The sequence below is a fragment of the Perca flavescens genome, chromosome 19 (assembly GCF_004354835.1).
Source record: "Perca flavescens isolate YP-PL-M2 chromosome 19, PFLA_1.0, whole genome shotgun sequence".
In the NCBI taxonomy this organism is placed as follows: Eukaryota; Metazoa; Chordata; class Actinopteri; order Perciformes; family Percidae; genus Perca; species Perca flavescens.
In genome coordinates, this window is record NC_041349.1 from 4672929 (window position 1) to 4698259 (window position 25331).

At 40.4% G+C, this 25331-nt stretch overlaps 3 protein-coding genes across 3 annotated transcripts in view; 1 reads left to right on the plus strand and 2 right to left on the minus strand.

Annotated features, from left to right (window-relative positions):
• LOC114546120 (low affinity immunoglobulin gamma Fc region receptor II-like) overlaps positions 1-25331 on the minus strand; it is a 1096214-nt gene that overhangs the window by 900777 nt on the left and 170106 nt on the right. The gene's annotated exons all lie outside the window — the stretch shown is intronic.
• Positions 1-25331, plus strand: part of LOC114574050 (uncharacterized) — a 257231-nt gene that overhangs the window by 101366 nt on the left and 130534 nt on the right. The gene's annotated exons all lie outside the window — the stretch shown is intronic.
• LOC114545254 (butyrophilin-like protein 2) lies at positions 21739-25260 on the minus strand. The gene is made up of 3 exons (XM_028563548.1): positions 25157-25260; positions 22236-22595; positions 21739-22116 (listed from the first exon to the last, which is right to left on the minus strand). The coding sequence occupies exons 1-3, from the start codon at positions 25203-25205 to the stop codon at positions 21935-21937; spliced, it is 591 nt and encodes a 196-aa protein (XP_028419349.1). The 5' UTR covers positions 25206-25260; the 3' UTR covers positions 21739-21934.

Here is a 25331-nt window from a genome sequence, read left to right on the forward strand (position 1 = left end):
GAGAAGGACAAGAGATCATATACAGCTCAAATCAGACAGTATAAACTTCATTAATCTCTACTTGGTAATATAGCAGCAAAGAGCACACAATAACACTATTACAAACTTAATTGTTTACAATGTGCAGAGCCTTTTTAAGTGTTTGTTTTAACTTTGGTGCCTATATGTCTGCACTAACTATTGATAATGTTCTTAATGTTCTAAACTGAACAGCCCCTCAGCTTTTCTGTTACTCAATGATCTCCAAATTGGGGAATAAAACAAAAAAAACATAAATGTGTCTACATGCTCTACCATCTGAGTTACCCATGCACTTAAATATATATATATTTTTTATGAATAAATAAACCATCTACTATCAATGGGTAATTGTTTTTCGGTGCACTATAACCAGAGTTGTTCTGTTTCCGTCTTGTTGCATATCAAACTAACCTGAGGTTCATTTCTCTTCAGTTCTGACCTCAGTGTTGAGCAGCACAACAAACCAAGGTCAGTAAACTCCTTCACATTTGATCAAAAAGACAGTGTTTGAGGAGGGAAAGTTTAGAAATACAATAAAACACTGAATGTAGTTGAAGAACATGACGCACCGGCTGCCAGAGAAAGAAAAATAAAACTTGATTTAGGCTTAACCCAAGCCTACATTACCCGCTGCCCCTGGTTATTTAATTAGAGAAAGTTATGGGCCATCCAAAGAAAGCAGCCAGGCTACTCAGATCGTTGGGTCGCAGGAGGAGGTACTGTATATATGTGTGTCATCAGCATAGCAATGAAAAGAAACATTAAGTCACTGGCTATTTTGGCCGAGTGGTAGCATATAAATAGAGAAGAAAATTGGACCTAAAATGGAACCCGGTACACTGAAGGCTATTTGAGTTGTAGAGGAAGAGTTTCTGCCTATGGTGACCACCAAGGTTCTGTTAAAAAGGTAAGAATTAAACCAATCAAGTATGGCATCTTACATTATAAATGAGGATAGTGATAATGAGGTGCTTACTACACCTGTATTTCTAGTAGAGATGAAACAGAGACTTCTGTGTTTCCCTGCTTTGTTCTATCACCGCTACCTCTCTTCAGTCTCTCTCTAGCACCACATACCGGGCTTGCGGGCGCTCGTTGAGCCTCCGTCTGAAACTCTGCCATATCCACCAGCTGACAGTTTGTAACATGGAAATAAAATGCATTCTGGATCATTTTATTTTTAAAGTTTAAAGCTGACACGACCAGCTGACTTCTCTATTGGCTGTTGAAACAGGAGACCTCTCTAACGTTCTAAAACCAGCATCTGGAGACTCGACCAGCTGAGTTGCAGCTGGTCGAGTCGGCTGGTTGGAGTCGAGCTGAGACGTGCCGGTTTAGACCGCTGAAACTTTTCCTGCAATGTTTTAATATGGTTTTGTCTCGTCACTTTGAGAAGCAATTCGAAAACATATAGCAAATCAGAGATGATTCAGCAGCAAACAGACTCATAACCAAACAACCAAAAATGCTAAATATCTGTAACTGCTTCTTTCTGTCCTCCTCCCTCCAGCCTCTCTGACTGTGAGTCCCAGCAGCTCTCAGATGTTTGAAGGACAGTCTGTCTCTCTGAGCTGTGAGGAGGATGACAGCTCTGCTGGATGGACTCTGAGGAGGAACACAAGTGATGAAACCAGGACTCAATGTGGAGATGACTGGGGAAGACCTGCTAATTCTTCCTGTAAAATCAGCCCCATGTTCTCCTGGTACAGTGGAGTTTACTGGTGTGAGTCCGGAGAAGGAGCAACCAGTAACAGCATCAACATCACTGTCAATCGTAAGATCAGACTGTGGAGTCAGTATTGATGAAGCTGTGTGTGAATGGATGACATGCTGTAGTTTGTCTCTGTGTTGAGGTGGACCAGTGATCCTGCAGAGTCCTGTCCTCCCTGTGATGGAGGGAGAAGACCTCACTCTGACCTGTAGAACAAAGAAGTCCTCCAACCTCCCAGCTGGTTTTTATAAAGATGGCTCCTTCATCAGGACTGAGCCTGCAGGTCACATGACCATCCACCATGTTTCCAGGTCTGATGAAGGCCTCTACAAGTGTCACATCAGCAGTGTTGGAGAGTCTCCATCCAGCTGGGTCTCTGTCACAGGAGAGGAGGTTAAAGGTCAGTATTCATCTTAGGGTGCTTTCACAACTAGAGTTTGGTCCGTAAATTGTGTGCAAGGTTTAAACTGTATGCTTGTAAATGCCATTTTTTGAGTTAATTTCCTGTATTTAGTTCCGATCATATACTCACCTAAAGTGAAACAAACTCTAGAGCACTTAGAAGTGTGCAGACACCTGTTTTCAAGCGGACCAGAGTTCGGTTGTTTGGTCCGCACCAGAGTACAATGAGCTTTCCCAGCACCCAACCGGACTATCTGACAAAACGGTCAAAACAAACTAAAAAGCTCAGGTGTGAAAGCGCTGTCTGATATTTGATCTTTAAACCTCTTCTTTAACCAAGTGAATTCACTCAAATAATAAACAACAATGAAGGTTAAAGATATAGTGCGTAGTTTCTGTCGACCACATTAAGGAATTCAAAGTAATGACAACAAAACTGTTGGTGCATCCACATGATACAAGTCTTCCGTGATCACGCACAGCCCACCCCCCCGACTCCACACGGTTGCTAGTAGCCAAGGAGGACATGGAGGATAAAAAAAAAACATTGACTCTTCAGAAGAGGTAATTATCTTCACTCGAGCTTCTGCGAGGGAAAGTCACTGGATGCCACAATCTTCTGAACATCTGAACAACAACAAAAAGTTACACACTAAAGCTTTAAAGCTTTAGAAGGCTTGTATCATGTGGATGCGCCGACAGTTTTGCTATCATTACTCAGAATTCCTTATGGGGGCGACAGAAACTACGCACTATAGCTTTAAAGTCTAATGCTTCACATAGAAAAATAGGAATAGTGAAATGGCCAAACACGTTATCTAATTATTTTTATTTCTGTGCTTTTAATTATATTCTTTTGTTCATTTTAGAGAAACCCCCAACTACAAGTCCTCCTTCATCTCCCTCTACTCCTGATTCTTCTCCACCTCCCTTGTCGTGGTCCAATTCAAGCAGTGTTGTGATTAGTCTGGTTCTATTGTTTCTAGTTGTGCTAGTTCTACTGGTTGTGCTAGTTCTACTGGTTGTGCTGGTTCTACTGGTGAGACGATGCATCCGTAGGAAACCTAAAGGTTAGACACGGACGCCGGAACAACATAAATTATGCAGCAGTTAACATTTAAAAATCACATTTTACTGTTATGTTCTAATAATATTTCAGAATTGGAGTGAAGCGTGTGAAATTAGTTGACATCTTCAACTCTAATAACAAACTGTTTCTTTAAGACAAACATCTGTTAAGATTCCAATTAATTACTTTAATGTTGTTGAATATTCTCTGGAGCTTTAGATCATATCACATAATCCTCCTCATGTTCAATCTTAAAGCATGTCTCTTTAATGAATAAAGTGATGACAATTTATGTTTCTTTTGGTTCATTGAAGCTGCTGACGCTGGAGATGATGACAACACAGATGACGTGACATACACTGATGTCCATATATCACGTAACCTGCAACAGCCAATCAGATGGAGCAGAGGTAAAGACGTTTTTATTGACTTTCATAAGAGTCTTGCGTATATTTTAATGTCTTGAGAGGACTTTTGGGAATACACCTTTTTATAAAATTAGGATAAATCACTGTTTTTAGTTCACAAAAGTCACTCAGTATGGCCTATTTTAGTAGATGATAGCGTGGGTTGTGCTTTGCATGAGAGTTTGGGTATTTTATACCCTGTGGTTAACAGCTCTTACAGATCTGGGGTCGTTCAGTTTCCTGTTTCTGATACAAACACTTCAGCTGAGTGTGGTTCTGCACACCTTACACTGCAGGACTGTTAATAAAACAAAGATAATAGACATGACATACAATGAATATACAATGTGCAGATTTTCATATCTCTGTATGTTCTGATCACATAAAATAACTTCTTAAAGGTCCTATGACGTGCTCCTTTTTGGATGCTTTTATATAGGCCTCAGTGGCCCCCTAATACTGTATCTGAAGTCTCTTTTATATAGACCTTAGTGGTCCCCTAATACTGTATCTGAAGTCTCTTTTATATAGACCTTAGTGGTCCCCTAACACTGTATCTGAAGTCTCTTTTATATAGACCTTAGTGGTCCCCTAATACTGTATCTGAAGTCTCTTTTATATAGACCTTAGTGGTCCCCTAATACTGTATCTGAAGTCTCTTTTATATAAACCTTAGTGGTCCCCTAATACTGTATCTGAAGTCTCTTTTATATAAACCTTAGTGGTCCCCTAATACTGTATCTGAAGTCTCTTTTATATAGACCTTAGTGGTCCCCTAATACTGTATCTGAAGTCTCTTTTTATAGACCTTAGTGGACCTGTATCTGAAGTCTTTTATATAGACCTTAGTGGTCCCCTAATACTGTATCTGAAGTCTCTTTTATATAGACCTTAGTGGTCCCTTAATACTGTATCTGAAGTCTCTTTTATATAGACCTTAGTGGTCCCCTAATACTGTATCTGAAGTCTCTTTTATATAGACCTTAGTGGTCCCCTAATACTGTATCTGAAGTCTCTTTTATATAGACCTTAGTGGTCCCCTAATACTGTATCTGAAGACTCTTTTATTTAGACCTTAGTGGTCCCCTAATACTGTATCTGAAGTCTCTTTTATATAGACCTTAGTGGTCCCCTAATACTGTATCTGAAGTCTCTTTTATATAGACCTTAGTGGTCCCCTAATACTGTATCTGAAGTCTCTTTTATATAGACCTTAGTGGTCCCCTAATACTGTATCTGAAGTCTCTTTCCCGAAATTCAGCCTTGGTGCAGAATTACAGCCACTAGAGCCAGTCCCACAATGAGCTTTCCTTAGGACATGCCATTTCTTTGTCTGTAGCTTTAAAAGCGAAGAGAGAGGGGGGGCAAGGTGGAGGGGAGGGGTGTGACCTTGACCAACTGCTATGCTTAGGTTGTTTGAAAGTCATGATGTCTCTCTCTTTCTCATGGCCAAATTCTCTGGGCGGGCAAAGCAGAGAAAGGGGAGGTAACCTTGCTCCTTATGACCTCATTTTATCAAAGGCAGAGCAGGATACCCAGGGCTCGGTTTACACCTATCACCATTTATAGCAACTGGGGGACCATACGCAGGCCGGGGGAACTCATATTAATGTTAAGAAACCTCATGAAGTGAAATGTTCATGCCATGGGAAATTTGGGCATTGGTGGCCTAAAGATTAAAGAAGCTAGCTTGGGATCGGGAGGTCGCCCGTTCAATCCCTAGAACGGCAGGATAAAATCTCGGTGGGGAAAGTAAAAGAGCAGCGCTTGTCCCTCCCTCATTACCACCACTGAGGTGCCATTGAGCAAGGCCCTTAACCCCAACTGCTCCAGTGGAGCTGCTCAGTGGCCAGCAGATCAGACTGTGGTTGTACTGGGCAGCTTCCAGGTATGAATGTGGAACTGTGTGAATATGATCAGGGCATCGTTGCAAATGACAATTTGTTCTCAATCGACTTACCTGGATAAATAAAGGTTTTTTACTCAAACTGTTATTGATCAGTTCATTTAATGTGGATAGTAAAATGCCTTCTTTTGTTTTGATGTTATAACCAACAAGTGCAGTCAAAGTTGTCAGCACCGGAGTCCAACAAATATTTCCCCAGGGGACAATGAATTATAATTGAATTGAAAATGTTACATCTAACTATAAATCAAGGACTCTGTGTGTGTGTGTGTGTGTGTGTGTGTGTGTGTGTGTGTGTGTGTATTCTGCATGCAACTTTCTGTAGAAAGATGACATTGTCTCATGCGGCCGCCACAGTGACATCTCCCTGTCCCTTCAGACTGGCACTGAGGAGCAGCAGCGAACCTACAGGCGCTTCATGTAGTAGTTAAACCCCCCCAATAATCAAAACTGGCCAGTGCAAGCCCCCCAAATATCTTACCATAATGATAAATGATATGAATTGTTGAAACAAAAAACAAAACTGGCTGTCTTTCAAGATTCAGTGTAATTGGAAAGTAAAGAAAAACTTTTTGTAGAGTTCCTAGACTCTAAAACACTACGTCGGACAACATTTTATTTTTAATTTCCCCCACTCACTCTAGCAGTATTAAATGATCAATGTCATTTCTTTTCCAGAGAGTGATCCTGCTGCAATCTACTCCGAAGTGAGAACAGAAGACGTCTGTTACGGACAAATAGTGATCAAAGACAAGAAATCAAACAGGAAGAGAGGTACGGCTGCTCTTCTATGTCTCAATCTCCAGAAACATCTGTTAGAGGACACAAAAGAATTCAGCTGCTTATTGTAGTTTTAATCTATCACGCTAACCTGTAAAAATATTCCCTCTTTCATTCCTTCAACCACCTTCTTGAAAAGGTCGACGTAGCTGTGTTTCTTCTTTTCTTTTGATGACGGAGTCCATCTCTAATGGCCTTTGACTGCGGACAGTTCTGGCCTCACCATCGTTCATTATTCCTTATAATGGATACCTCATATGGCATTAACCGTTACTTAGTAAAATCCATTTATTTGCAAGACATGCATTTCATTCTGTTGAATAATTCCGTTGATGTTTAGCAACTTACAGTTAATATAGGTCACTGGGTGTTCCCCCCAACAAACATGTCTAGTCTAGTGTACTCTGGCCTGGCTCAGTGCAGAAGGCCTTCTGAAGGGTGATAAATGCTTCCTCTGCTTCGGCGCTCCAGACGACATGATGTGGTGTGATGTTCTGTCATCTGGTGTAGAGGGGCTTCAAGGAACGCCAAGTGAGAGAGAGAGAGATAAAACACTGATATCGTCATATAATTTGGGTCTAATGGGGTTGTTCACAATTGCCCGCAATTGGCGCAAATTCGGCAGCGCTATATACAAAGTTGATGCAAACACGGCAATAGATGTTAGCGCAAATTATGCTAATGGAACAACTGCGAATGAGGCGAGAATACAAAATGCACATGAATATTAGTGGAATATTAATTTTCATTAGTGCCAGATGTATTTTTACCAAAAATAAAGCTCTACGGCACAGAGGAAGAAGATATATCATATTCATATACACACAAGACTTTGAGATACATTCGCTGTTGGTTTGGAGTCTGAACATGAGAGTTATTGACAAGCAGTAACACAAAATAAGACCCAAATAATGCTTTAGAAGAAAACAGACTTTAAAAATCAAACAAAGAATAGGAATGTACTGTATATTCTGTCTCAAAGTTAAGATTTAAGTTTGGATTCAGACTCAGCAGAACAAGGATACTTTGTTTTCTGTGTCTCAAACTGACCTTTAATACAACTGATAATTGCATACAACATAGGTTTTTCCACTCTGCCTCTGAAACAATAGCAGTAACTTCCTCCTTAACTGATCTGACGCTGGTGAGGTTTCTAACTACAGTCTCTGCTCTAGCTGGCAGTGAGATGCTTATCTGTGTACCGTGTGGTAAAAAGTAGGCTACAACATTTGTGCAGCTTTATGATCGTCCAGTTTCCTGTGTCAGAAAAAAAATCCCCTTTCTTTGTTAAGACCAGGTCTAAAAACCTGTAGCCATGTCCATAACAACTCTACAATACAACTCTATAATTCTACATTAACAATAATCTTACAGCAGTATAAATATTCTTTATATTACACACGTTTTATTAGCAACACAGCAGCAGTGGTATCAATACTTGCAGTAAGGTAATGTATACTGTATTTTATTTGATTTTCCAGAGAGAGATCCAGCTACAGTCTACTCAGCAGTGAGAGGAGCAGAAGACGTCAGTTATGGACAAATAGTGATCAAATCAAACAGGACCAGAGGTACACACAGCTGCTCTTTATTTCTCAACTTTGATCGGAGCCAGTCTTTACGCTAAGCTAACCACTTCTAGCTCTGTACCAAACACACAAAGTGAGACTCATTTCGATGTTGTGTTGTTACTCTCAGAAGGAGAATAGGAGGATGTCCTAAAAATGTGGTAAAATAATTTACTATTACTATAAAAAGAACAAAAGAAGAAGAAGTACAAAAGGAAAAAACACTGACTATGTTTAATTGCACATAATATTCATTTTTTTGTCCTCATTCCAAAAAAGACACAGTTTACATGGCTAAATAAACCTGTAAATAGACATTCACACACTGGTGGCCGAGGCTGCCATACAAGATGACAACTGCTCATCAGATCGATAGCTACAAAGTTTCATTTGCAGGGTGGCTGTGGTTAACTGCTCCTCAGATCTCTGCAGGGTAAATCCAGACAGCTAGCTAGACTACAGTATCGGAGTTTTCTGTTGCACGACTAAAACAACCTTTGAACGTACACATGTTCCACCAAAACAAGTTCCTTCCCGAGACTATTTAGCAGAGGCACCGTGGCTCCGTCCGGAGCTTAGCCCCGCCCAAGATTATTGTGATTGGTTTATAGAAATGCAAATTAAAGGAGAACTCCGGGCAATTTTTACGTTAATCTTGATGGCTATACGTATGTGAGTACTGTCAATAGCAAAAAAAAAAACGAGCCGAATCGGTGTTAGCAACATGAAGCTAATACAGCTAATATCCAGAGCTCCCACTCAGGTAAAACAGCAGTTATGGGGATATAAGATAAAAAGTGCCTTTGTGCCTCTTAAAAGACACAAAATGCAATTAAAATGTCTGTACAACATGAACACGGCCCTTACATGACACCAAGATGTGTTTAGCAACTTAGCTATTGTTTAAATTCACCTACTGTGTTAGCTGCTAGCTGCCATCTGGGATAAGTGAGTGTGTTCAGCCAGGCTTCCGTAGTAATCATCACGAAGCAGTTCTGTGTGTATTTGTAGCATATATATCCATTTTGTGTGAGATGAAGTGGGAGCTCTCGGTATTAGTTGCAGCAGCTCCGTGTTGCTAGCACCGATTCGGCTCGTTTTTTTTTGTTTTTGCTATCGACAGTACTGTCTGTGGCGTGAAGCTATGGAACGCATTGCCAAGGGAATTAAAACATATTGGGAATGTTTTTAAATTTAAAAAAGGGTTCAAAGACATGATACTAGATAAGTATAGAAATTGACACACCTTCTCATTCAATGCGTTTCCTTTAGTTTCATGACTATTTACATTGTAGATTCTCACTGAAGGCATCAAAAATATGAATGAACACATGTGGAATTATGTACTTAACAAAAAAGTGTGAAATAACTGAAAACATGTCTTATATTCTAGTTTCTTCAAAGTAGCCACCCTTTGCTCGGATTACTGCTTTGCACACTTTTGGCATTCTCTTGATGAGCTTCAAGAGGTAGTCACCTGAAATGGTTTTCCAACAGTCTTGAAGGAGTTCCCAGAGATGCTTAGCACTTGTTGGCCCTTTTCAAGATTAACGTAAATTTGCCCGGAGTTCTCCTTTAACCAAAGCACGTTTTCCTCCGCCGCACTTTGGTGGAAGGTCTGACAATGCAAGACTTGTTATCAAATAATCATTCAAACACAGTGACACACTGATGGCCCAACATCAGGGGGCAAATCCCAAGGAGGTTGGTCGGTCTCTCTCTCTCTCTAGTTCGTCTTGACTTGAGTGGGCAAATGCTCACATTGATAGCGTCTGGCACTTTGGAGAGGTGTTCTCTTCACGGATGAACCCTAACCCTAACTAAGTATATGACCATGACGTGACCGTGACCATGACGTTTAACCTGTGATAGTCCGTGGGCTTATGGGAAATGTTCATTAAATGCTGCTAAAAACAAACATTGAAGAAAACAATATTTAAGGTTTTTTTTATCTAAACGTATGAAGGGAGCCAAACATTTAACTGTTGAGAAACGCTGTCTGCTGATGAAGTTTGTCTCAGATAGTCTCTCATTTAATTGGAACTGTTTGTGTTCAGAGTCTCCAGCAGAGCCAGAGGTCCTCTACTCCTCAGTGAGGAAGACCTGAACACCATCACACCAGTCCAACTAGTGGAGTCCAACCGGCCAATCACTGGTCCCCAGAGACCCTCACACCTCGGTACATTCATCTGTTTGACTTCTTATCTGTGTATGTTAAAGCTAAATGAGACTCATGCAGCTACAAAAAGACAACTCAATTTAGAGCATGTGGCACTCTTTATGTGTTTTGTTAAATAAAACCATAGAGTTGTTCTCTAAAAGTTTCATACACCAACAAATATCTACTGAACCGCGTCTAATGATAATAACTATTTACTGATATTTATATATTGTATTTATGAGCTTGTTTCTGTGCAGAATCAATAAACTCTGGTGTCCCCGGTTGTTTTCCTTGTGTGATTCTGTGGGTTTCACATCTCTGACAGATGGAACATTTGTCCTGGTTGGGGCTAACCGATCTACGCTTCTCTTCAGCGCAGAGAACAGAGAACAAACACACCACAGACTAACTGCTGCGGTTGGAAACTGAATCACAAACAGCGTCTAAGGTTGGATTTTGTAGTTGGTGAAAATTCAGTCAATTTTTTTAAAGAATCAGAAAAGGTTTTTTTGCCACAATAAGTACACTTAAAAAACAAACATTAATATAAAATGAACAATACAGAAAAACAAATAAATACATACAAAGTAAGTGTTGCATAACAAAAAAAGAGGCTGAATAGGTGGAGTGCAGAATTTGCAAAGTATATATAGAATGTGCAATGGGCAGATGTATAGTCCAGCATCAAAGTTAGTGCAAAGTGTAGTGAATAGGGATGGGGGAATGGTTAAGAGTCAGTGTCAGTGGGGGGTCCTGGGCCCTGACTGTGGCGTGAGGTTTTGGTCCTGATGGACCACAGCCTCCTGCCAGAGGGGACTGGTTCAAACAGTTTGTGTCCGAGGTGAGATGGATCAGCTACAATCTTTCCTGCCCACCTCAGAGATGCTGAGAGAGTTCCTGGAGGGACGACAGATTGCAGCCAATCACCTTCTGAGCAGAGCGGATGATGTGCTGCAGTATTCTCTTGTCCTTAGCAGGGGCATCAGCGTACCACATGGTGATGTTGAAGTTAAGGATGGACATAATGATGGCAGCTTTGACAGGTTGAACTTCTTCAGCTGCCACAGGAAGTACATCCTCTTCTGGGCTTTTTCGACGAGGGAGCTAATGTTCAGTTCCCTCTTGAGGTCCTGGGAGATGATGGAGCCCAGGAAGGGGAAGGACTTCTCAATGTTTACTGTGGAGTAACCCAGGGTGATGGGGGCGATGGAGATGCATCCTTCCTAAAGTCCACAACCATCTCCACTGTCTTCAGAGTGTTTAGCTCCAAGTTGTTCTGACTCAGGTCACCAGGTGGTCAATCTTCCACCTGTCAGCGGACTCATCCCCACCAGAGATGAGTCCAATGAGTCCGGGAGGTGCATAGGGATATTTAATGTCTACTGTACATGAATCCTTTCACAATAAAAGATATTTACCAGAAGCTGCTTCAGACAGAAGCAACAACAGGAACATCAATATAGCCGTGAGAACTTAGAGTGGTGATCGTAGAGAATGCAGCACTATAGTTAGTGCAAACTTCTAGTAGGAGAGTTCCTGTGTTGGTGGGTGGATCTGCACTGCTTGGTTTATATTAGGACATGAGATCAAGTTCTCAGGGTTTAGTACACTGTCTGAAGTGTAGGCTACTTTTATTGTAATTGTTGGGGCTTTGTACATTATAGAGTGTGGTCTAGACCTACTCTATCTGTAAAGTGTCTCAAGATAACCTATGTTATGATTTGATACTATAAATAAAATTGAATTGAATTGAATACTCAAGGGCTCAAAATTAATGGATATTTATTAAAATGTATTATAAAGTCCACTCACATATACATCTCAAACCTGTTTATTTAAAAAACAAACTGATTGACATGACATCAACACAGGTTGCAAATACATTTTTTTTATTGTAGATTAATGTGTGGATTGTTTTACTGGATGGACTGGTTTCCTAAAGATGTCCTTAAATGCCTTTTGTCCACAACTCAAAGATATTCAGTTTACTGTCACAGAGGAGAGAAGAAACTAGAAATATTCACATTTAACAAGCTGACATCAGAGAAGTTTTACTGTTTTTTTTCATTAAAAAAATTACTCAAAATGATTAATCGATCATCAAAATAGTTGGCAACTAATCGATTCATCTTTGCAGCTCTACTAACCACAATGGAAATCGTACCTAATTTAGAAGAGTCTTATGTGCAGAAACATTACAGTGCTTTCTCCTCCACAGTGAACAGATATGAACCTCTCTACGGTCCACGTGGCCCTCTGCTGGACTCAGACTGTTCCTGATAACTGTTCACCTCCATGTTCTCTCTTCCAACCAGCTGTCTACACTGCACATGTGTGGACATAAAAACTTCCCTGCTACATTTTGCACTTTACACAGACACCTGTCAACTCGTCTAATAACTGAACATAAAACAAACATGACAGAAAGAAAGTATATTGCTCATCACACTGAACCTAAACAATAAAACTGCTGATAATAACAGCATGTGATACGGTGCACTGTTAAGATAGTCACCACTTATTAGCTGAGAATGCAGAACTGACAGTTTCAATAACATCACACACACTAATCAACCTGTGAACAACTTACTGATCCAACCTCTTTAAATCCAAGTCCATCAGGAGCATTTCTGTGCTACATAATCCCTTTCTGTGCAGTCTTTCATTCTGAGTCAGAACTTGCTATCGGTGCCCAGTGTCTTCTGCTGAACAATCCTGGAATCTATTGGTTGCTGACTGAGGAGGATGACATTGAGAGAGAGAGGAGAGAGTGACAGAGAGAGAGAGAGAGAGAGAGAGAGAGAGAGGGAGAGAGAAAGAACACATATATGTGCTCACTGCTCAACAGGGGAGATAGAAACAGAGATGCACTTCCTCCTCCACTGTGAAAAATTCTCTTCACCAAGAGACTTACACTTTGGAAAAATAGCAAAAACAAAATAGCAAATTTCCCAATGTTAACATTAGAAGAGAAGCTGGTAGTCCTCTTAGGAGAAGGGACAGCAGCTCCACTGGCAGCTAAATATGGATCTGCCTGCCACAACCTGATGGACTCACTACTATAAGATTGTACAAAACTGTTAAGCATTACATTGTGTTATCTAATTGTTTTGTAATGTAGTATGTTGTATGTTTATGACACTGTATAGAATATATGTGACACCTACTGTATGTATTTAATATGTGATATGTACTATATGTATTTTCTGTAAACTGCTTTGGCAACATGTTTTCTTTGTTCATGCCAATAAAGCAAATTGAATTGATTGAATTGAAATTGAATTGAATTGAATTGAGAAGGTTTCTAATGCAAATCCAAGATAATTTACCAAGAAAAAACTTGTGCAAACATCAAATCTTCATCAATAACAGGACAGACAATATCTTTAAAAGACTCCAAAGCATCCAAATCTCCAATGTGTTTATAGAATCTGATTTCCAGCCAGAGTCTGGCCCTGATATTACAGAGCCACACTGAAAATCAGTAAATTCTGTTCTGGTCTGAAAATAACTTGCTCTGGTTGTTTTATAAGCAGTGCACCCAGTGTTTACCACCGGGAACCCTCTCTCTGGTTCGGTTAGTAGAAAAAAACTAAAATGCTAAATCATAACTCAAATCCCATGTCTTAAAAATAACTAAATAAGATATAAAAATATCATGAAGTACTATAATATATTTAAAGCAGGAGGTTCTATCCACGTATACACTCAGGTCTGTTAGACTTATAGCTGACACACAGCATAAAGGGACAGCTGTCACCCTAGTAACTGTTACCGTAGTTACATGACATAAGGTGTAGGTGTGTTCAGAGGTTAAATGTTGTCCTTCTTTCTGTGTGTCAGGTTCACTAGAGACTCTTTGTATTTTTCTGCATGTGTCCAGCTGTGCCTCACTCCTCAACCAATGAGCTGGGTGATAATGACTTCTGACATCACTTCTGCAGTCTGAGTTATTGTCTTCATTTTGGTGCTTTAAAGCAGGGGTTTTAAACGTTTTTTAGGCCAGGGACCCCTTAGCTGAGAGACCGAGTAGGGATCCCCTACAGCAGTGGTTCCCAACCTTTTTTCCTTGGCGCCCCCCCTACTCATGTCTAAGAAAAGCTGAGCCCCCCCCCCCCACCCAAAACCGAAGTTGAGGTAACTCTCGAGATAGAGCCTCTCTTTCTTTTTTGATACAGAGGAGTTATCAGCACTGTTTCTCCGCCATGTTTCATTCATAAAATAGTGATGCCGTGGCGGCAGGAAAATTGAGGATACAAGAAAATATATAGTTTTCATACAGACTTTTGTATACATTAGATAGTATTATAATTTGTTTAACATGTGCAAAACATTTTTTTTTACCTCAACCTCAAACCAGATAAAGACTCGCGCCCCCCCTGTGATCTTTGCCGCCCCCCCTGGGGGTGCCCGGACCCCAGGTTGGGAACCACTGCCCTACAGCATACACAATTAAGTCGCATATTACTGTTACACACATATGGAAGGTATAATTAATCTTCAAGCTTAACTAGCTACCATAGTTGCTACCTTACCTATAGTAACCTCTTCTTAAATATGTAATTTTCTACTCTGTATTTTCTGATGTGCGAATACACAACCAAACAAAAAACAATCAAAGCTGAAAGTATTTACCGGCAGAAAGCTGGCCGAGTCAGACGTTGTGTCCTGCATAATGTTGGAAATGTATAATGCATATTTTCAAATGTTCATTTCAGCAGCTCAAGTAGAAGTAGGAGATGATGACGTCACATACAGTAATGTCTAGGGCTGCCACCTCTTAGTCGATTAGTCGACTAATCGGTTGTTTTGGTCTTAGTCGACTAAGATTTCTTTAGTCGATTAGTCATTTTTTATGCTTATTCATGCTTAATTACTCATTTCCAAGAAACTTCTGAGCACATTCATTGTAAACACAAGATTTAAAGTGGTGCTTTTGCAGGATTAATTGTGGAGAAACTCAGTTTTACAGATGGTTAATTAACTACATTTATATTGTGCTTTTCTAGTCTTAACCACCTCTCAAAGCGCACAGCTCTGTCAATTAAATCAACTAATCGATTAGTCGACAAAATCCTATAAGTGTTAGTCGACTAAGAATTTCTTTAGTCAAGGACAGCCCAAAAAACTCAAGGTGGCGGGGTATGTTTATGCTTCAACAAACGATACTGTACTTCTGTGACTGTAAGAGAACGTATCTGTACATCAGATGTTGAACTCTTATCAGTATCGCTACGACCTTTCTACCTACCCCGTGAATTTCCACAACTTTTTAGAAGTTTAGCAGAAAATGCAATCACTCTCACCCGAGGCGCCACATTTCATACTGGGTGATTTTAATCATGTATGTCTTAAGAAAACACTGACAAATTTCTACCAGTATGTATCCTGTCTGTCCTACCAGACGGGATAAAACCCTGGACCTCTGCTATGGATCTATAAAAGACGCTTATAAATCGCTGCCCTTATCGCCGCTGGGTTCAGCGGACCATAACTGTGTGCATTTGTTGCCCACATAAAAAACTGTCCTTAAAGACATAAAGCTCAAATTAAAGAAATTAAGGATTGGACTGATGAATCTGTACTATGCTTACAAGATTGCTTTGATTGTACAGACTGGGAAATGTTTCAAAAGTCCTGTAGGGATGACCTAAATGAATGTCACATGTTCATATATTGCTTTTTGTAGGGATATGATTGTTCCATGTAAACAGGTGAAAATCTATCCCAACAACAAACCATGGATTACTAAAACTGTTAAAGATAGCTTACAGAAAAATAACTAATTTTTTAAGGGGGGTGACACTGCTGAACTACAAAGAGCAAAAAAGGATCTGAAGATAGGAATTCTCAAAGCAAAACAAGACTATAAATATAAACTGGAGAAGAAGATGGCAACAAACAACCTTGGGTCAGCCTGGGTCAGTATGAAAACCATAGCAGGCCTCCAGAATCTAAAGAGCAGTAGCCCAGTCACCCTGGATGGTTTCAGCTCAGACACTGAGCTGGCCAGTGCTCTTAATCAATTTTACAATCGTTTTAATATTTTTGATTTTAGCAATGAGATTGACAATTTGAGTAACCAGCTCGTAGACGTTCAACATTTTAATATAACGCAAACAGAAGTGCACAAAGCATTCCTCTCTATAAGAGTTAACAAAAGCCATGGTCCAGATAACTGTGGGCGCATACTCAAAACCTGTGCAAAGCAATTGAGTATTCCTTTCCATTATATTTTTAACAAGTCTTTAGAGGCACAGTTAGTACCTGAGGTCTGGAAGGATGCCGTGGTTATCCCTGTTCCTAAATTAAATACCACTAAAACCCTTAATGATTTTAGGCCAGTGGCACTCACATCAATAGTGATGAAAGTGCTTGAAAAATTGGTGAGGTCGGAAATATTAAGAAAAACTGAGCATTTACTTGACCCTCTGCAATTTGCTTATAGACCCCGCAGGGGGGTGGAGGATGCCACAGTCACTCTACTTAATTTACTTTTTAAGCATTTAGATAAAAATGGCTCCCATGCCAGACTTTTATTTATTGACTTCTCCTCCGCTTTTAATACAATTCAACCTCATATTTTAACCACAAGGCTGCTAGAACAGTTTGATCTGAGCAATAACCTGGTAGGCTGGATCCTTCATTTTCTAACAAACAGGACGCAGAGAGTGAGAGTGAATGGCAATCTTTCTGAAAGAGTCTGTCCATCAACAGGCTGTCCACAAGGATGTGTACTCTCACCTCTGCTTTTCATCCTGTACACAAATATGTGCCAGAGCAGGTGGGAAAACAGGACTATAATTAAATACGCAGATGACTCAGTTATTGTCAGCCTGCTCCAAGACAGCGAAACAGGTCACGGTCCAGTCGTAAATGACTTTGTTGAATGGTGTGACGCGTCTCACCTTCAACTAAATGTAGTTAAAACAAATGACATGCTGATTGATTTTAGGAAAAAAAGCAATCCAAATACAAGAAACTACAGCAATCAATGGTCAAACTGTTGAATGTGTGGATTCGTATAAATACCTGGGGATGATAATAGACTCCAAACTCACATTTGAAACTAACTGTGAAGTGGTACTTAAAAAAGGGCATCAGCGCCTGTTTTGTTTGAGGAAACTGGGTAAATTCCATGATGATAAATCCATCATGACCCTTTTTTATAATGCTTTTATTGAATCTGTTTTAACATTTGCGCTAGCAGCCCGGTTTGGGAACCTCAATGTGAAAGTAGTAAAGTGGTCTAGCAGGCTGATTAGTGAGCCACAGCCTAACGTGGAGACCCTGTACACAAAACCAGTAAAGCGCATAACTAGTTCAATTTTAAACGATAGTTCTCATTCACTGCACACACAGTTACAGCCTTTACCCTCTGGACGTAGGTTTATGATCCCCAGGTGTAAAACAAAAAAGACACAAAAACAGTTTTGTTCCTGTAGCCATTACATTGAGGAACAAGTTATAGCTATATTTTGCACAAGTGTTTACTCGTCTTTTATGTAGGTTTATGTATTATCTTGTTATGGACCGATAAGAACTTTTCTGATGATGTGGGATAATGTGATGATGTGTGACTCGACTGCAAACAAAATCTACTTCCGGGTATAAATAAAGTAACTTGAACTTGAACTTGAACTTGATCCATCGCAGAAAGTGTGTTGTTGAACTCACCTGTCTGAACGTGAAGTGGAGGATCATCCATCAGCATGTTAGCATTTAGCATGTTAGCAACAACCAGCATGCACCTGTTGGTGAAGTAACATGGCAGCAGGTGTTCTTCTTCTTGGTAAGTTACCGCCACCATCTGGTGTGGAGGGTGGATCAGGAGATCTAATATTAGGCTGTGTACAATACTCCTCAACTCCTGTTTTGAGATTAAAAATATACTTCTCCCTGAGAACTATGTTTTGAACAATGTGTTTTCTATTATTTGTTGTATTGTTTACTGACTGCTTGATAGTGTATATCATTTTGATCACTTTGTTTATGATTTGGGCCGAAAAGTTTCATTTTGCGAGAGGAGTCCGAGGTTTTGTAAATAGTTCTTGAAGAGGAGGTTTTGTGTGTAATGTTTTCAGAAAATGGAGCAAGGTTTCAGAAACTGTGTTTTAGCATTTAAGAAAAACTGTAATAAAGAAAGATGGCGATCATGTGCCGTGGCTTTGAGAAGAAAGCATGATGTAATGCAGCCAGACAGCCAGCAGGAGGCAGCTTCTCTTTATGACTAAAGTGAGGCAGTCACTGGGTGTAGATTCTTTTTTAATTCTTTAGAGGTCAGAATCAGACTCTGAATATGTGCATGCACATACAAAGACTCACACACACAGAACACTTTACAGGAATACATTTGGTTCCTCTTCCTTGTTTTGGTTTCCCGGGATGGTGAAGGAGTGTCCCGTCTTACTACACATGCCACTTTCTACTTCTACTCAGAAGGGAAATACTCTTTACATATACTTTTTACATACATATATGACATTGAAATGAACAACACTTATCTTTAACTGAACTTTAAATGTAGTTGTTTGCTGTGAAACTTAACCAGTCTGTTCAGACATACTGGATGATAACAGAGCACATCCTGACTCAGACTGAGACGATGGGGGAGGTGCAAAGTTTAATGTGTTTTCAACCAATTCAGATTAAATCTCATTTGTCAGGTATAGGAGTCAGTTCAGTTCAGTTATTGACTTTAATTCTCTTCTGTTTGAGAAGCAGGATCTTGATCAAAAGTAAAAAAAAAAAAATGAAATAAAGGTTTATGGTTTATGATCTTTGTTTTATAATAGATATAAAGAGAGACAAATCAGACTTCACTTTGAACTTCCTGTTACAAAAAGAGACGTTGACCTGGGCCAGGTTCAACTATTTTTTAATAACAGATTGGGCTCATTAAGCTTAATGATTTGGCTTTTGTTATCCATGACTAATGTCAGTGTGAACTTGGCTCAGGTATAGAGTCCCTTTGTGTGGTTTTACCTGGCCGGTTGCCTGGAACACAGGTGTGTTGTGTGGTTGGTCCGGTTTAGCGGCATCAGAATCAGGCCTCAACAGCTCAGGTATCTGCTAAACAGCTGCTGGGAAATCACCTCAGTATTACATTTTGTTCTCTGATTACAGGAACAGACCCAGACAGGCAATATGGAGCCATACAGACTTCATTTCCCTCCTCAGCAGAGCTCTAACTGAAGCAAAGGCCTACTGTACCACTCTCTACTACACTGTACTACCCTCTACTACACTGTACCACCCTCTACTACACTGTACTACCCTCTACTACACTGTACCACCCTCTACTACACTGTACCACTCTCTACTACACTGTACCACCCTCTACTACACTGTACCACCCTCTACTACACTGTACCACTCTCTACTACACTGTACCACCCTCTACTACACTGTACCACCCTCTACTACACTGTACCACCCTCTACTACACTGTACCACTCTCTACTACACTGTACCACCCTCTATTACACTGTACCACTCTCTACTACACTGTACCACCCTCTACTACACTGTACCACCCTCTACTACACTGTACCACTCTCTACTACACTGTACCACCCTCTACTACACTGTACCACCCTCTACTACACTGTACCACCCTCTACTACACTGTACCACTCTCTACTACGCTGTACCACCCTCTACTACGCTGTACCACCCTCTACTACACTGTACCACCCTCTACTACACTGTATACAGTACTGTACCACCCTCTACTACACTGTACCACCCTCTACTACACTGTACCACCCTCTACTACACTGTACCTCCCTCTACTACACTACATACTGTAAAGACACTCTTCTATTCCTTCATATAAATAATCATTACAAGCTGTTTGACTTTAGAAACCTAAATGATCAGTTCTTCACTTGTTGATTACATATTTACTTCGTCCTTTGCACTGTAACAATCTCAGAATAAATTATATTAAATCACCTTTTCTTTTATTATTAACTCTTGAGTGTTATCAGTGAAACAGACTGCAACGTGAGCTCCCTGTTTATAACAAAGACCTTAAAGATGAAAATGAGAGACTCCAGGTGAGAAAACACAAAGACACCCAGAGGACTTGGACACCGTCCAGGTGAGTCAGTTGGTCTGTGTTGTGTTCCTCATGCTGCGGTTACCCTGGAGCAGGCAGGTGGGTTTTTCTAGATCAACAGTACATACTGTAGATATAGAGATAGATTAGATAGACGGAAACGTTAGTACATGTACAACAGGTAATTCAACAGCTTCACTTCTACAGAAAAGAAACTTCCTCTACCTGAATCCTCTTCACATTCTAAATCAGGTCTACCACAGGGTGACAAAGCATCACCAGATTGTTTAATAAAGGATAGTTGGGGGAACTGAGCAACCTTTAAGCAGAGTTTCATGTTTCTTATGGTCAGCGTGCATGGTCGCCGTGAAACGTCTGGTCGTTCATACTGATTGGGGTCAAAGGTAGAGGAGCTCTGAGAACTGAATTCTTCTCTTACGGTCTGTAGTATGGTGGTCGGCGTCTTTAAATCTTGCAGACTCTCTGCTCACAGTCGCCCGGGCTGCAGTTGGGATATCCGCACAGCCCTGATCGCGTTTACTGCAGCATTAAAACAAGTTTGAGTTTTGTTCCTGAAATCCTGGACATGTTGGACATAGATTTCTTCAGCTGAGACCAGAGACCCTCCATCAGATTCAGATCTTATTCTCTCAGGATCACATCCTCCCCCCCAATCTCTGATCCTCCTCTACACATTTAAAATATTAATAAAACACACACAATATGAGGTTGGATATTTGGAGCGGCTTTATTTATGTTTTAAGTAAGAAAAGTGCACAAAAATGATTATGAGTTAAACAGTTTAAAGCGCATTAAGGTATCTGTATATGCAATGTAATCAACTCCTCAGTTTAAACCATTCAAGGTTAGTTGATTTTAAATCAGCTAAGAAATCATTCCAAGCAGGCACCACAAGGCTTTATATTACCCAACGGAAAATAAGCTTTTAAAATTCCCTCCATATGAATGTATTATTACCTTGACCCCATTCATTTAATGGAGCAAAGTATTTCTATGTATTACTGCTGAGTTTATATTGTCTGAACATCTCTGTGTTTTCTGCTTCATTCTGCTCTTAAAGAACATTTTAAGGACATTTTAACTGACTGACTTTTATCTGAGCATAACTTTCAGGTAACTTTGTTTTTTACTTGAGAACAATTCATTCATAGTAAAAGTACTTTTAGTGTACTAGTACTTTTAAAATGTTCTAGTTCTCTAAAGGCATATGCAGACTTTACCTTTAGGCAAAGGTCGGCGGTTGCCTTTGGCCCTGAACTACCAGGGGCCCCATTAACACCTATTAAAACTTATGGTTAAGCTTGTTTCTTACTTTTCAACTAATAATCATGTAATTCTAAAAATCCATATGCTAAAATGCATGGATGTATTTAGACCAAATACCAACAGCAACTCCCCTACTAGCGAAGTAGCATGCCTTTGTTGGCCTTGGGAACCCAAAAGTGCTTAATCCACCACTATCTAAAGGTAAAGTTCTGTTTAAGTGAATCTCTCTGGGTCTGACCTTCCTCTGGGACCATCTCATCATGGGGACCCTAGAGGATCTCAGTGCTCCAGATGATACAGATCCCAGACTCAGATACACCCCCCCCCTCCCCCCCCCCACCACCACCACGGTAAGGTGGAGATTCACGGAGGGGGATATGTTTAGCGTCTTTAAAGTAACAGAACTTTTACTTAAAAGTGTGTGGATTTCATAGAGGGAAGAGATTGGTTGAGAAAAAACAAACAGCAGATTTAAACATGACCTCACACCCACAGTAAGAGAAGTCTTGAATATACGACACATGAGAAAACAGTCAGGTGTAAAGAGCTCTGGGAGATGTTAGATGAACTGAATGGTAGATGCTTCATCAGCAGCAGCAGGTGGTCCTGGTCTCTTGTCCTTATGTCTTTTATACATCAGGACACCAACCACTGCAACAACAGCTACAAGAAGCAGAACACCTGCAGCCAGTCCAACGTATCGGCCGACAGGAGAGGAGTTTCCATACTTGGAACCTGAAACTGAAAAAACACGAGTCAAGAAATGTGAGGATAGTGCAGCAGCCTTCATCCTCTCTGATGTTAGAAACTGCAGCTACAACCTGATACTCAGAAAAACTCACTGAGAGAGACTCACTCACCTGCTGGCTCTGTAACCTGCAGACTGATGATTGTGATTGGCTCAGAGTCGAGGATTGCTCTCTTTTTCCGACTGAAACCAGCTGATGCAACCCGACATTCGTATGTTCCGTTGTCGATGCTGCTCACATTCTTCAGAGTTAAAGACACGTCTCCGCCATTCAGCTCATTGACAGACAGGTCCACCCTGCCCTTATAGGAGGGATTGTGGATGGTTGTATCTGTTTCTTTATCGCAGTAAAAGAGGATGCACTCTGGCTTCGGGTCATCTTTGCTCCACTCTACAACTCTGATGGAGGGATCAGCAGCCCGACATTGCAGGATTACATCATCTCCAGGGTGCACTGGTACCACAATCACATCTGAAAAACAATTATTTACTACTATTAATAATAAGAAGTCATGTCGTTTCAACAGTTGTCTCCAGGTGTGTCCCTGCAGAAGGTCTCTGTAGAGTCTCACCTGATGGAGACGTTCACTGATCTGTCACAACTGCAGAGATATCACAGGACTTTATTACCACAAGGTCAACTCTTTACAAGACTGGGATGGGATTAAATGGAGCCATTCAGGCAGCCAATCAGAGACGTGGAAACATGTTGGCAGATTATTTTATAGATAGGAGTTGGACCGATGTGTCACAATCTAACTCTATATAAATATATCAGTAGAAATCTGTTTCTAATGGGACATTTTACCATGTCTGGAAATTTGCTTAAAATGAATTAATTTGAATCTCTTTAAGATTATATACAGAAGATCTGGTGAATAAAGATTGATTAAAATGACGGTTATTGGGCTAAAAATACCAATGATAGCAAAGCTATACAGCTTCTCTGCTGCAGCCCAAATGGCAGAAAGATTTGTGCGGTGATCACCAAAGATGCTTCCCATTGAAATACATTAGTTTAAAAAACACGCTGACCATCACGGAAATCTTCAAAATATCGTAATAGATTTCTTTTTGTGATGCCATCACGAACTGCTGTGAGACTGGGTTGTATTATATACATATATAGAGAACACTATTCAATATCTTTGCTGGATTAAGAATGTTGCCTCATTATTAGTCCTGCAGTAAGTGAATGTTAACGTGTGTCCTTCCTGTCATCAGCTGCTGTGAGGAACAACTCAAACTAATAGAGGTTCAACATTTGAATAGAGGTAATGTCTCTCTGTAATGTCCCTGTGGTTCACAGTTTGTATCTCAGCCAGTAATGGTAGTTCAACAGAGGAAACATATACATATGATAAAGAATACCCCCCCCCCCCTTTCTCTTCTTTGTCTCTGTCCCTCTCAACCCCTTTTTTTAACTGTGAAGTTAGAAACAGTTTGAGGGTTACGGATGGGTGATAACAAACTTTGTTTTATTTGAAACGATTCCGATAATTTTAGTTACAACGCCATCGATACAGATACTGATACATTTCTTAAAATGGTATGTGAAATTATTTGTCAAATAATGTTCTTTTAGAAAAATACATATACCTGCCGTTAAAAACAAAATCACAAAAGGAGGTGTGTTGTTTTATGTGTAAACAGGTTACTTGTGTTGCTGCTGTGTGATTTAGGACATTTATATTTTAGCCCATGAGAGAGAGGGAGAAACAGAGTGAAAGAGATATTTTTGCATCTATTAACAAGCCGTTGTTGAGACACATGAAGCTGATCAATTTCTAACCAACTCAAGTCTCAGCAGGTCATTGTTTGCTATGATCACATCCCTTTCACAGTTATGGAATGTAAAACAGCAACAACTAGATTCCTGATGCAGGAAATGTTGTTTGAGAACATGCTGAACTGTTGCGTCAGATTGTTTTCTCTACTGACTTCAGCACCACAGTGGTTTATTTCTTCCTGTCTAATCCAGCCAATCACAACACTGCACAGCTCAATGCACGCCACACCCCCCACCCCGGCTCTTTCCCTCCCTCTCTCTCTGTGTCCCACCTTTATTTAGGCGACAAACCTTTGTCTAAACTGCAGTTGGTCAAACAGTCTGAAAAAGGAAGGCTGACTGACTAAATTGAATACAACCCTTGTAATTAACAAAACTAATACTGTTTATTATTTAATATATTTAAACATACTAAATTCATAAAAGCCTAACTTTTAACTACAGTTCATAAATTATTCACAGTTTCATAAATCCAGTCTCATTATCAAAAGGAACTTAAAGGGATACGCCACCGTTTGTTGAAATAGGGCTCATCACGGTCTCCCCTAGCTGTAGATAGGTGGGGTCTCCCCTAGCTGTAGATAGGTGGGGTCTCCTCTAGCTGGAGATAGGTGGGGTCTCCCCTAGCTGTAGATAGGTGGGGTCTCCTCTAGCTGGAGATAGGTGGGGTCTCCCCTAGCTGTAGATAGGTGGGGTCTCCCCTAGCTGTAGATAGGTGGGGTCTCCTCTAGCTGTAGATAGGTGGGGTCTCCCCTAGCTGTAGATAGGTGGGGTCTCTCCTAGCTGTAGATAGGTGGGGTCTCCCCTAGCTGTAGATAGGTGGGGTCTCCTCTAGCTGTAGATAGGTGGGCCAACGCATTTTTTGTGCATGCATCGTTTTAGTCCGGTGCAACACCGGCAGCGCCGCCGCTAGTTAGCTTAGCATAGTGAATGGAATTCTATGTTGCCGGTTAGCATGTTGTGAGTAAAAGTGAGCCAACAAAAGACAAAAAAAAAACTAATTATTTGCACTGAGACAAAAAATGCATTAGCCCACCTATCTACAGCCAGGGTAGACCGTGATAAGCCCTATTTCAACAAACGGAGGCCTATTCCTTTAAACAGATAAATAGATTTTTTAATTACAGTACATTTCATTCGCGTTCACATTTTCTAGAACAAGATGACGTCATTCTGTAACAGTTCTTGTTAACATTCTTGTTAAAGTCTACATGAATCTTTTCACAATAAAAGCTGATATTTACCAGAAGCTGCTTCAGACAGAAAAAACAACAGGAACATTAATATAGCCATGCATCTTTCTTCATTCCCCTCCTTTGATCTGCACTTGCATCAGTGCAGAATGATACCTGTTTGAGAGAGTGGATACCATACATACGGTCTGAGGATTTATATCTTTGTGAGTGGGAGGATCTACAC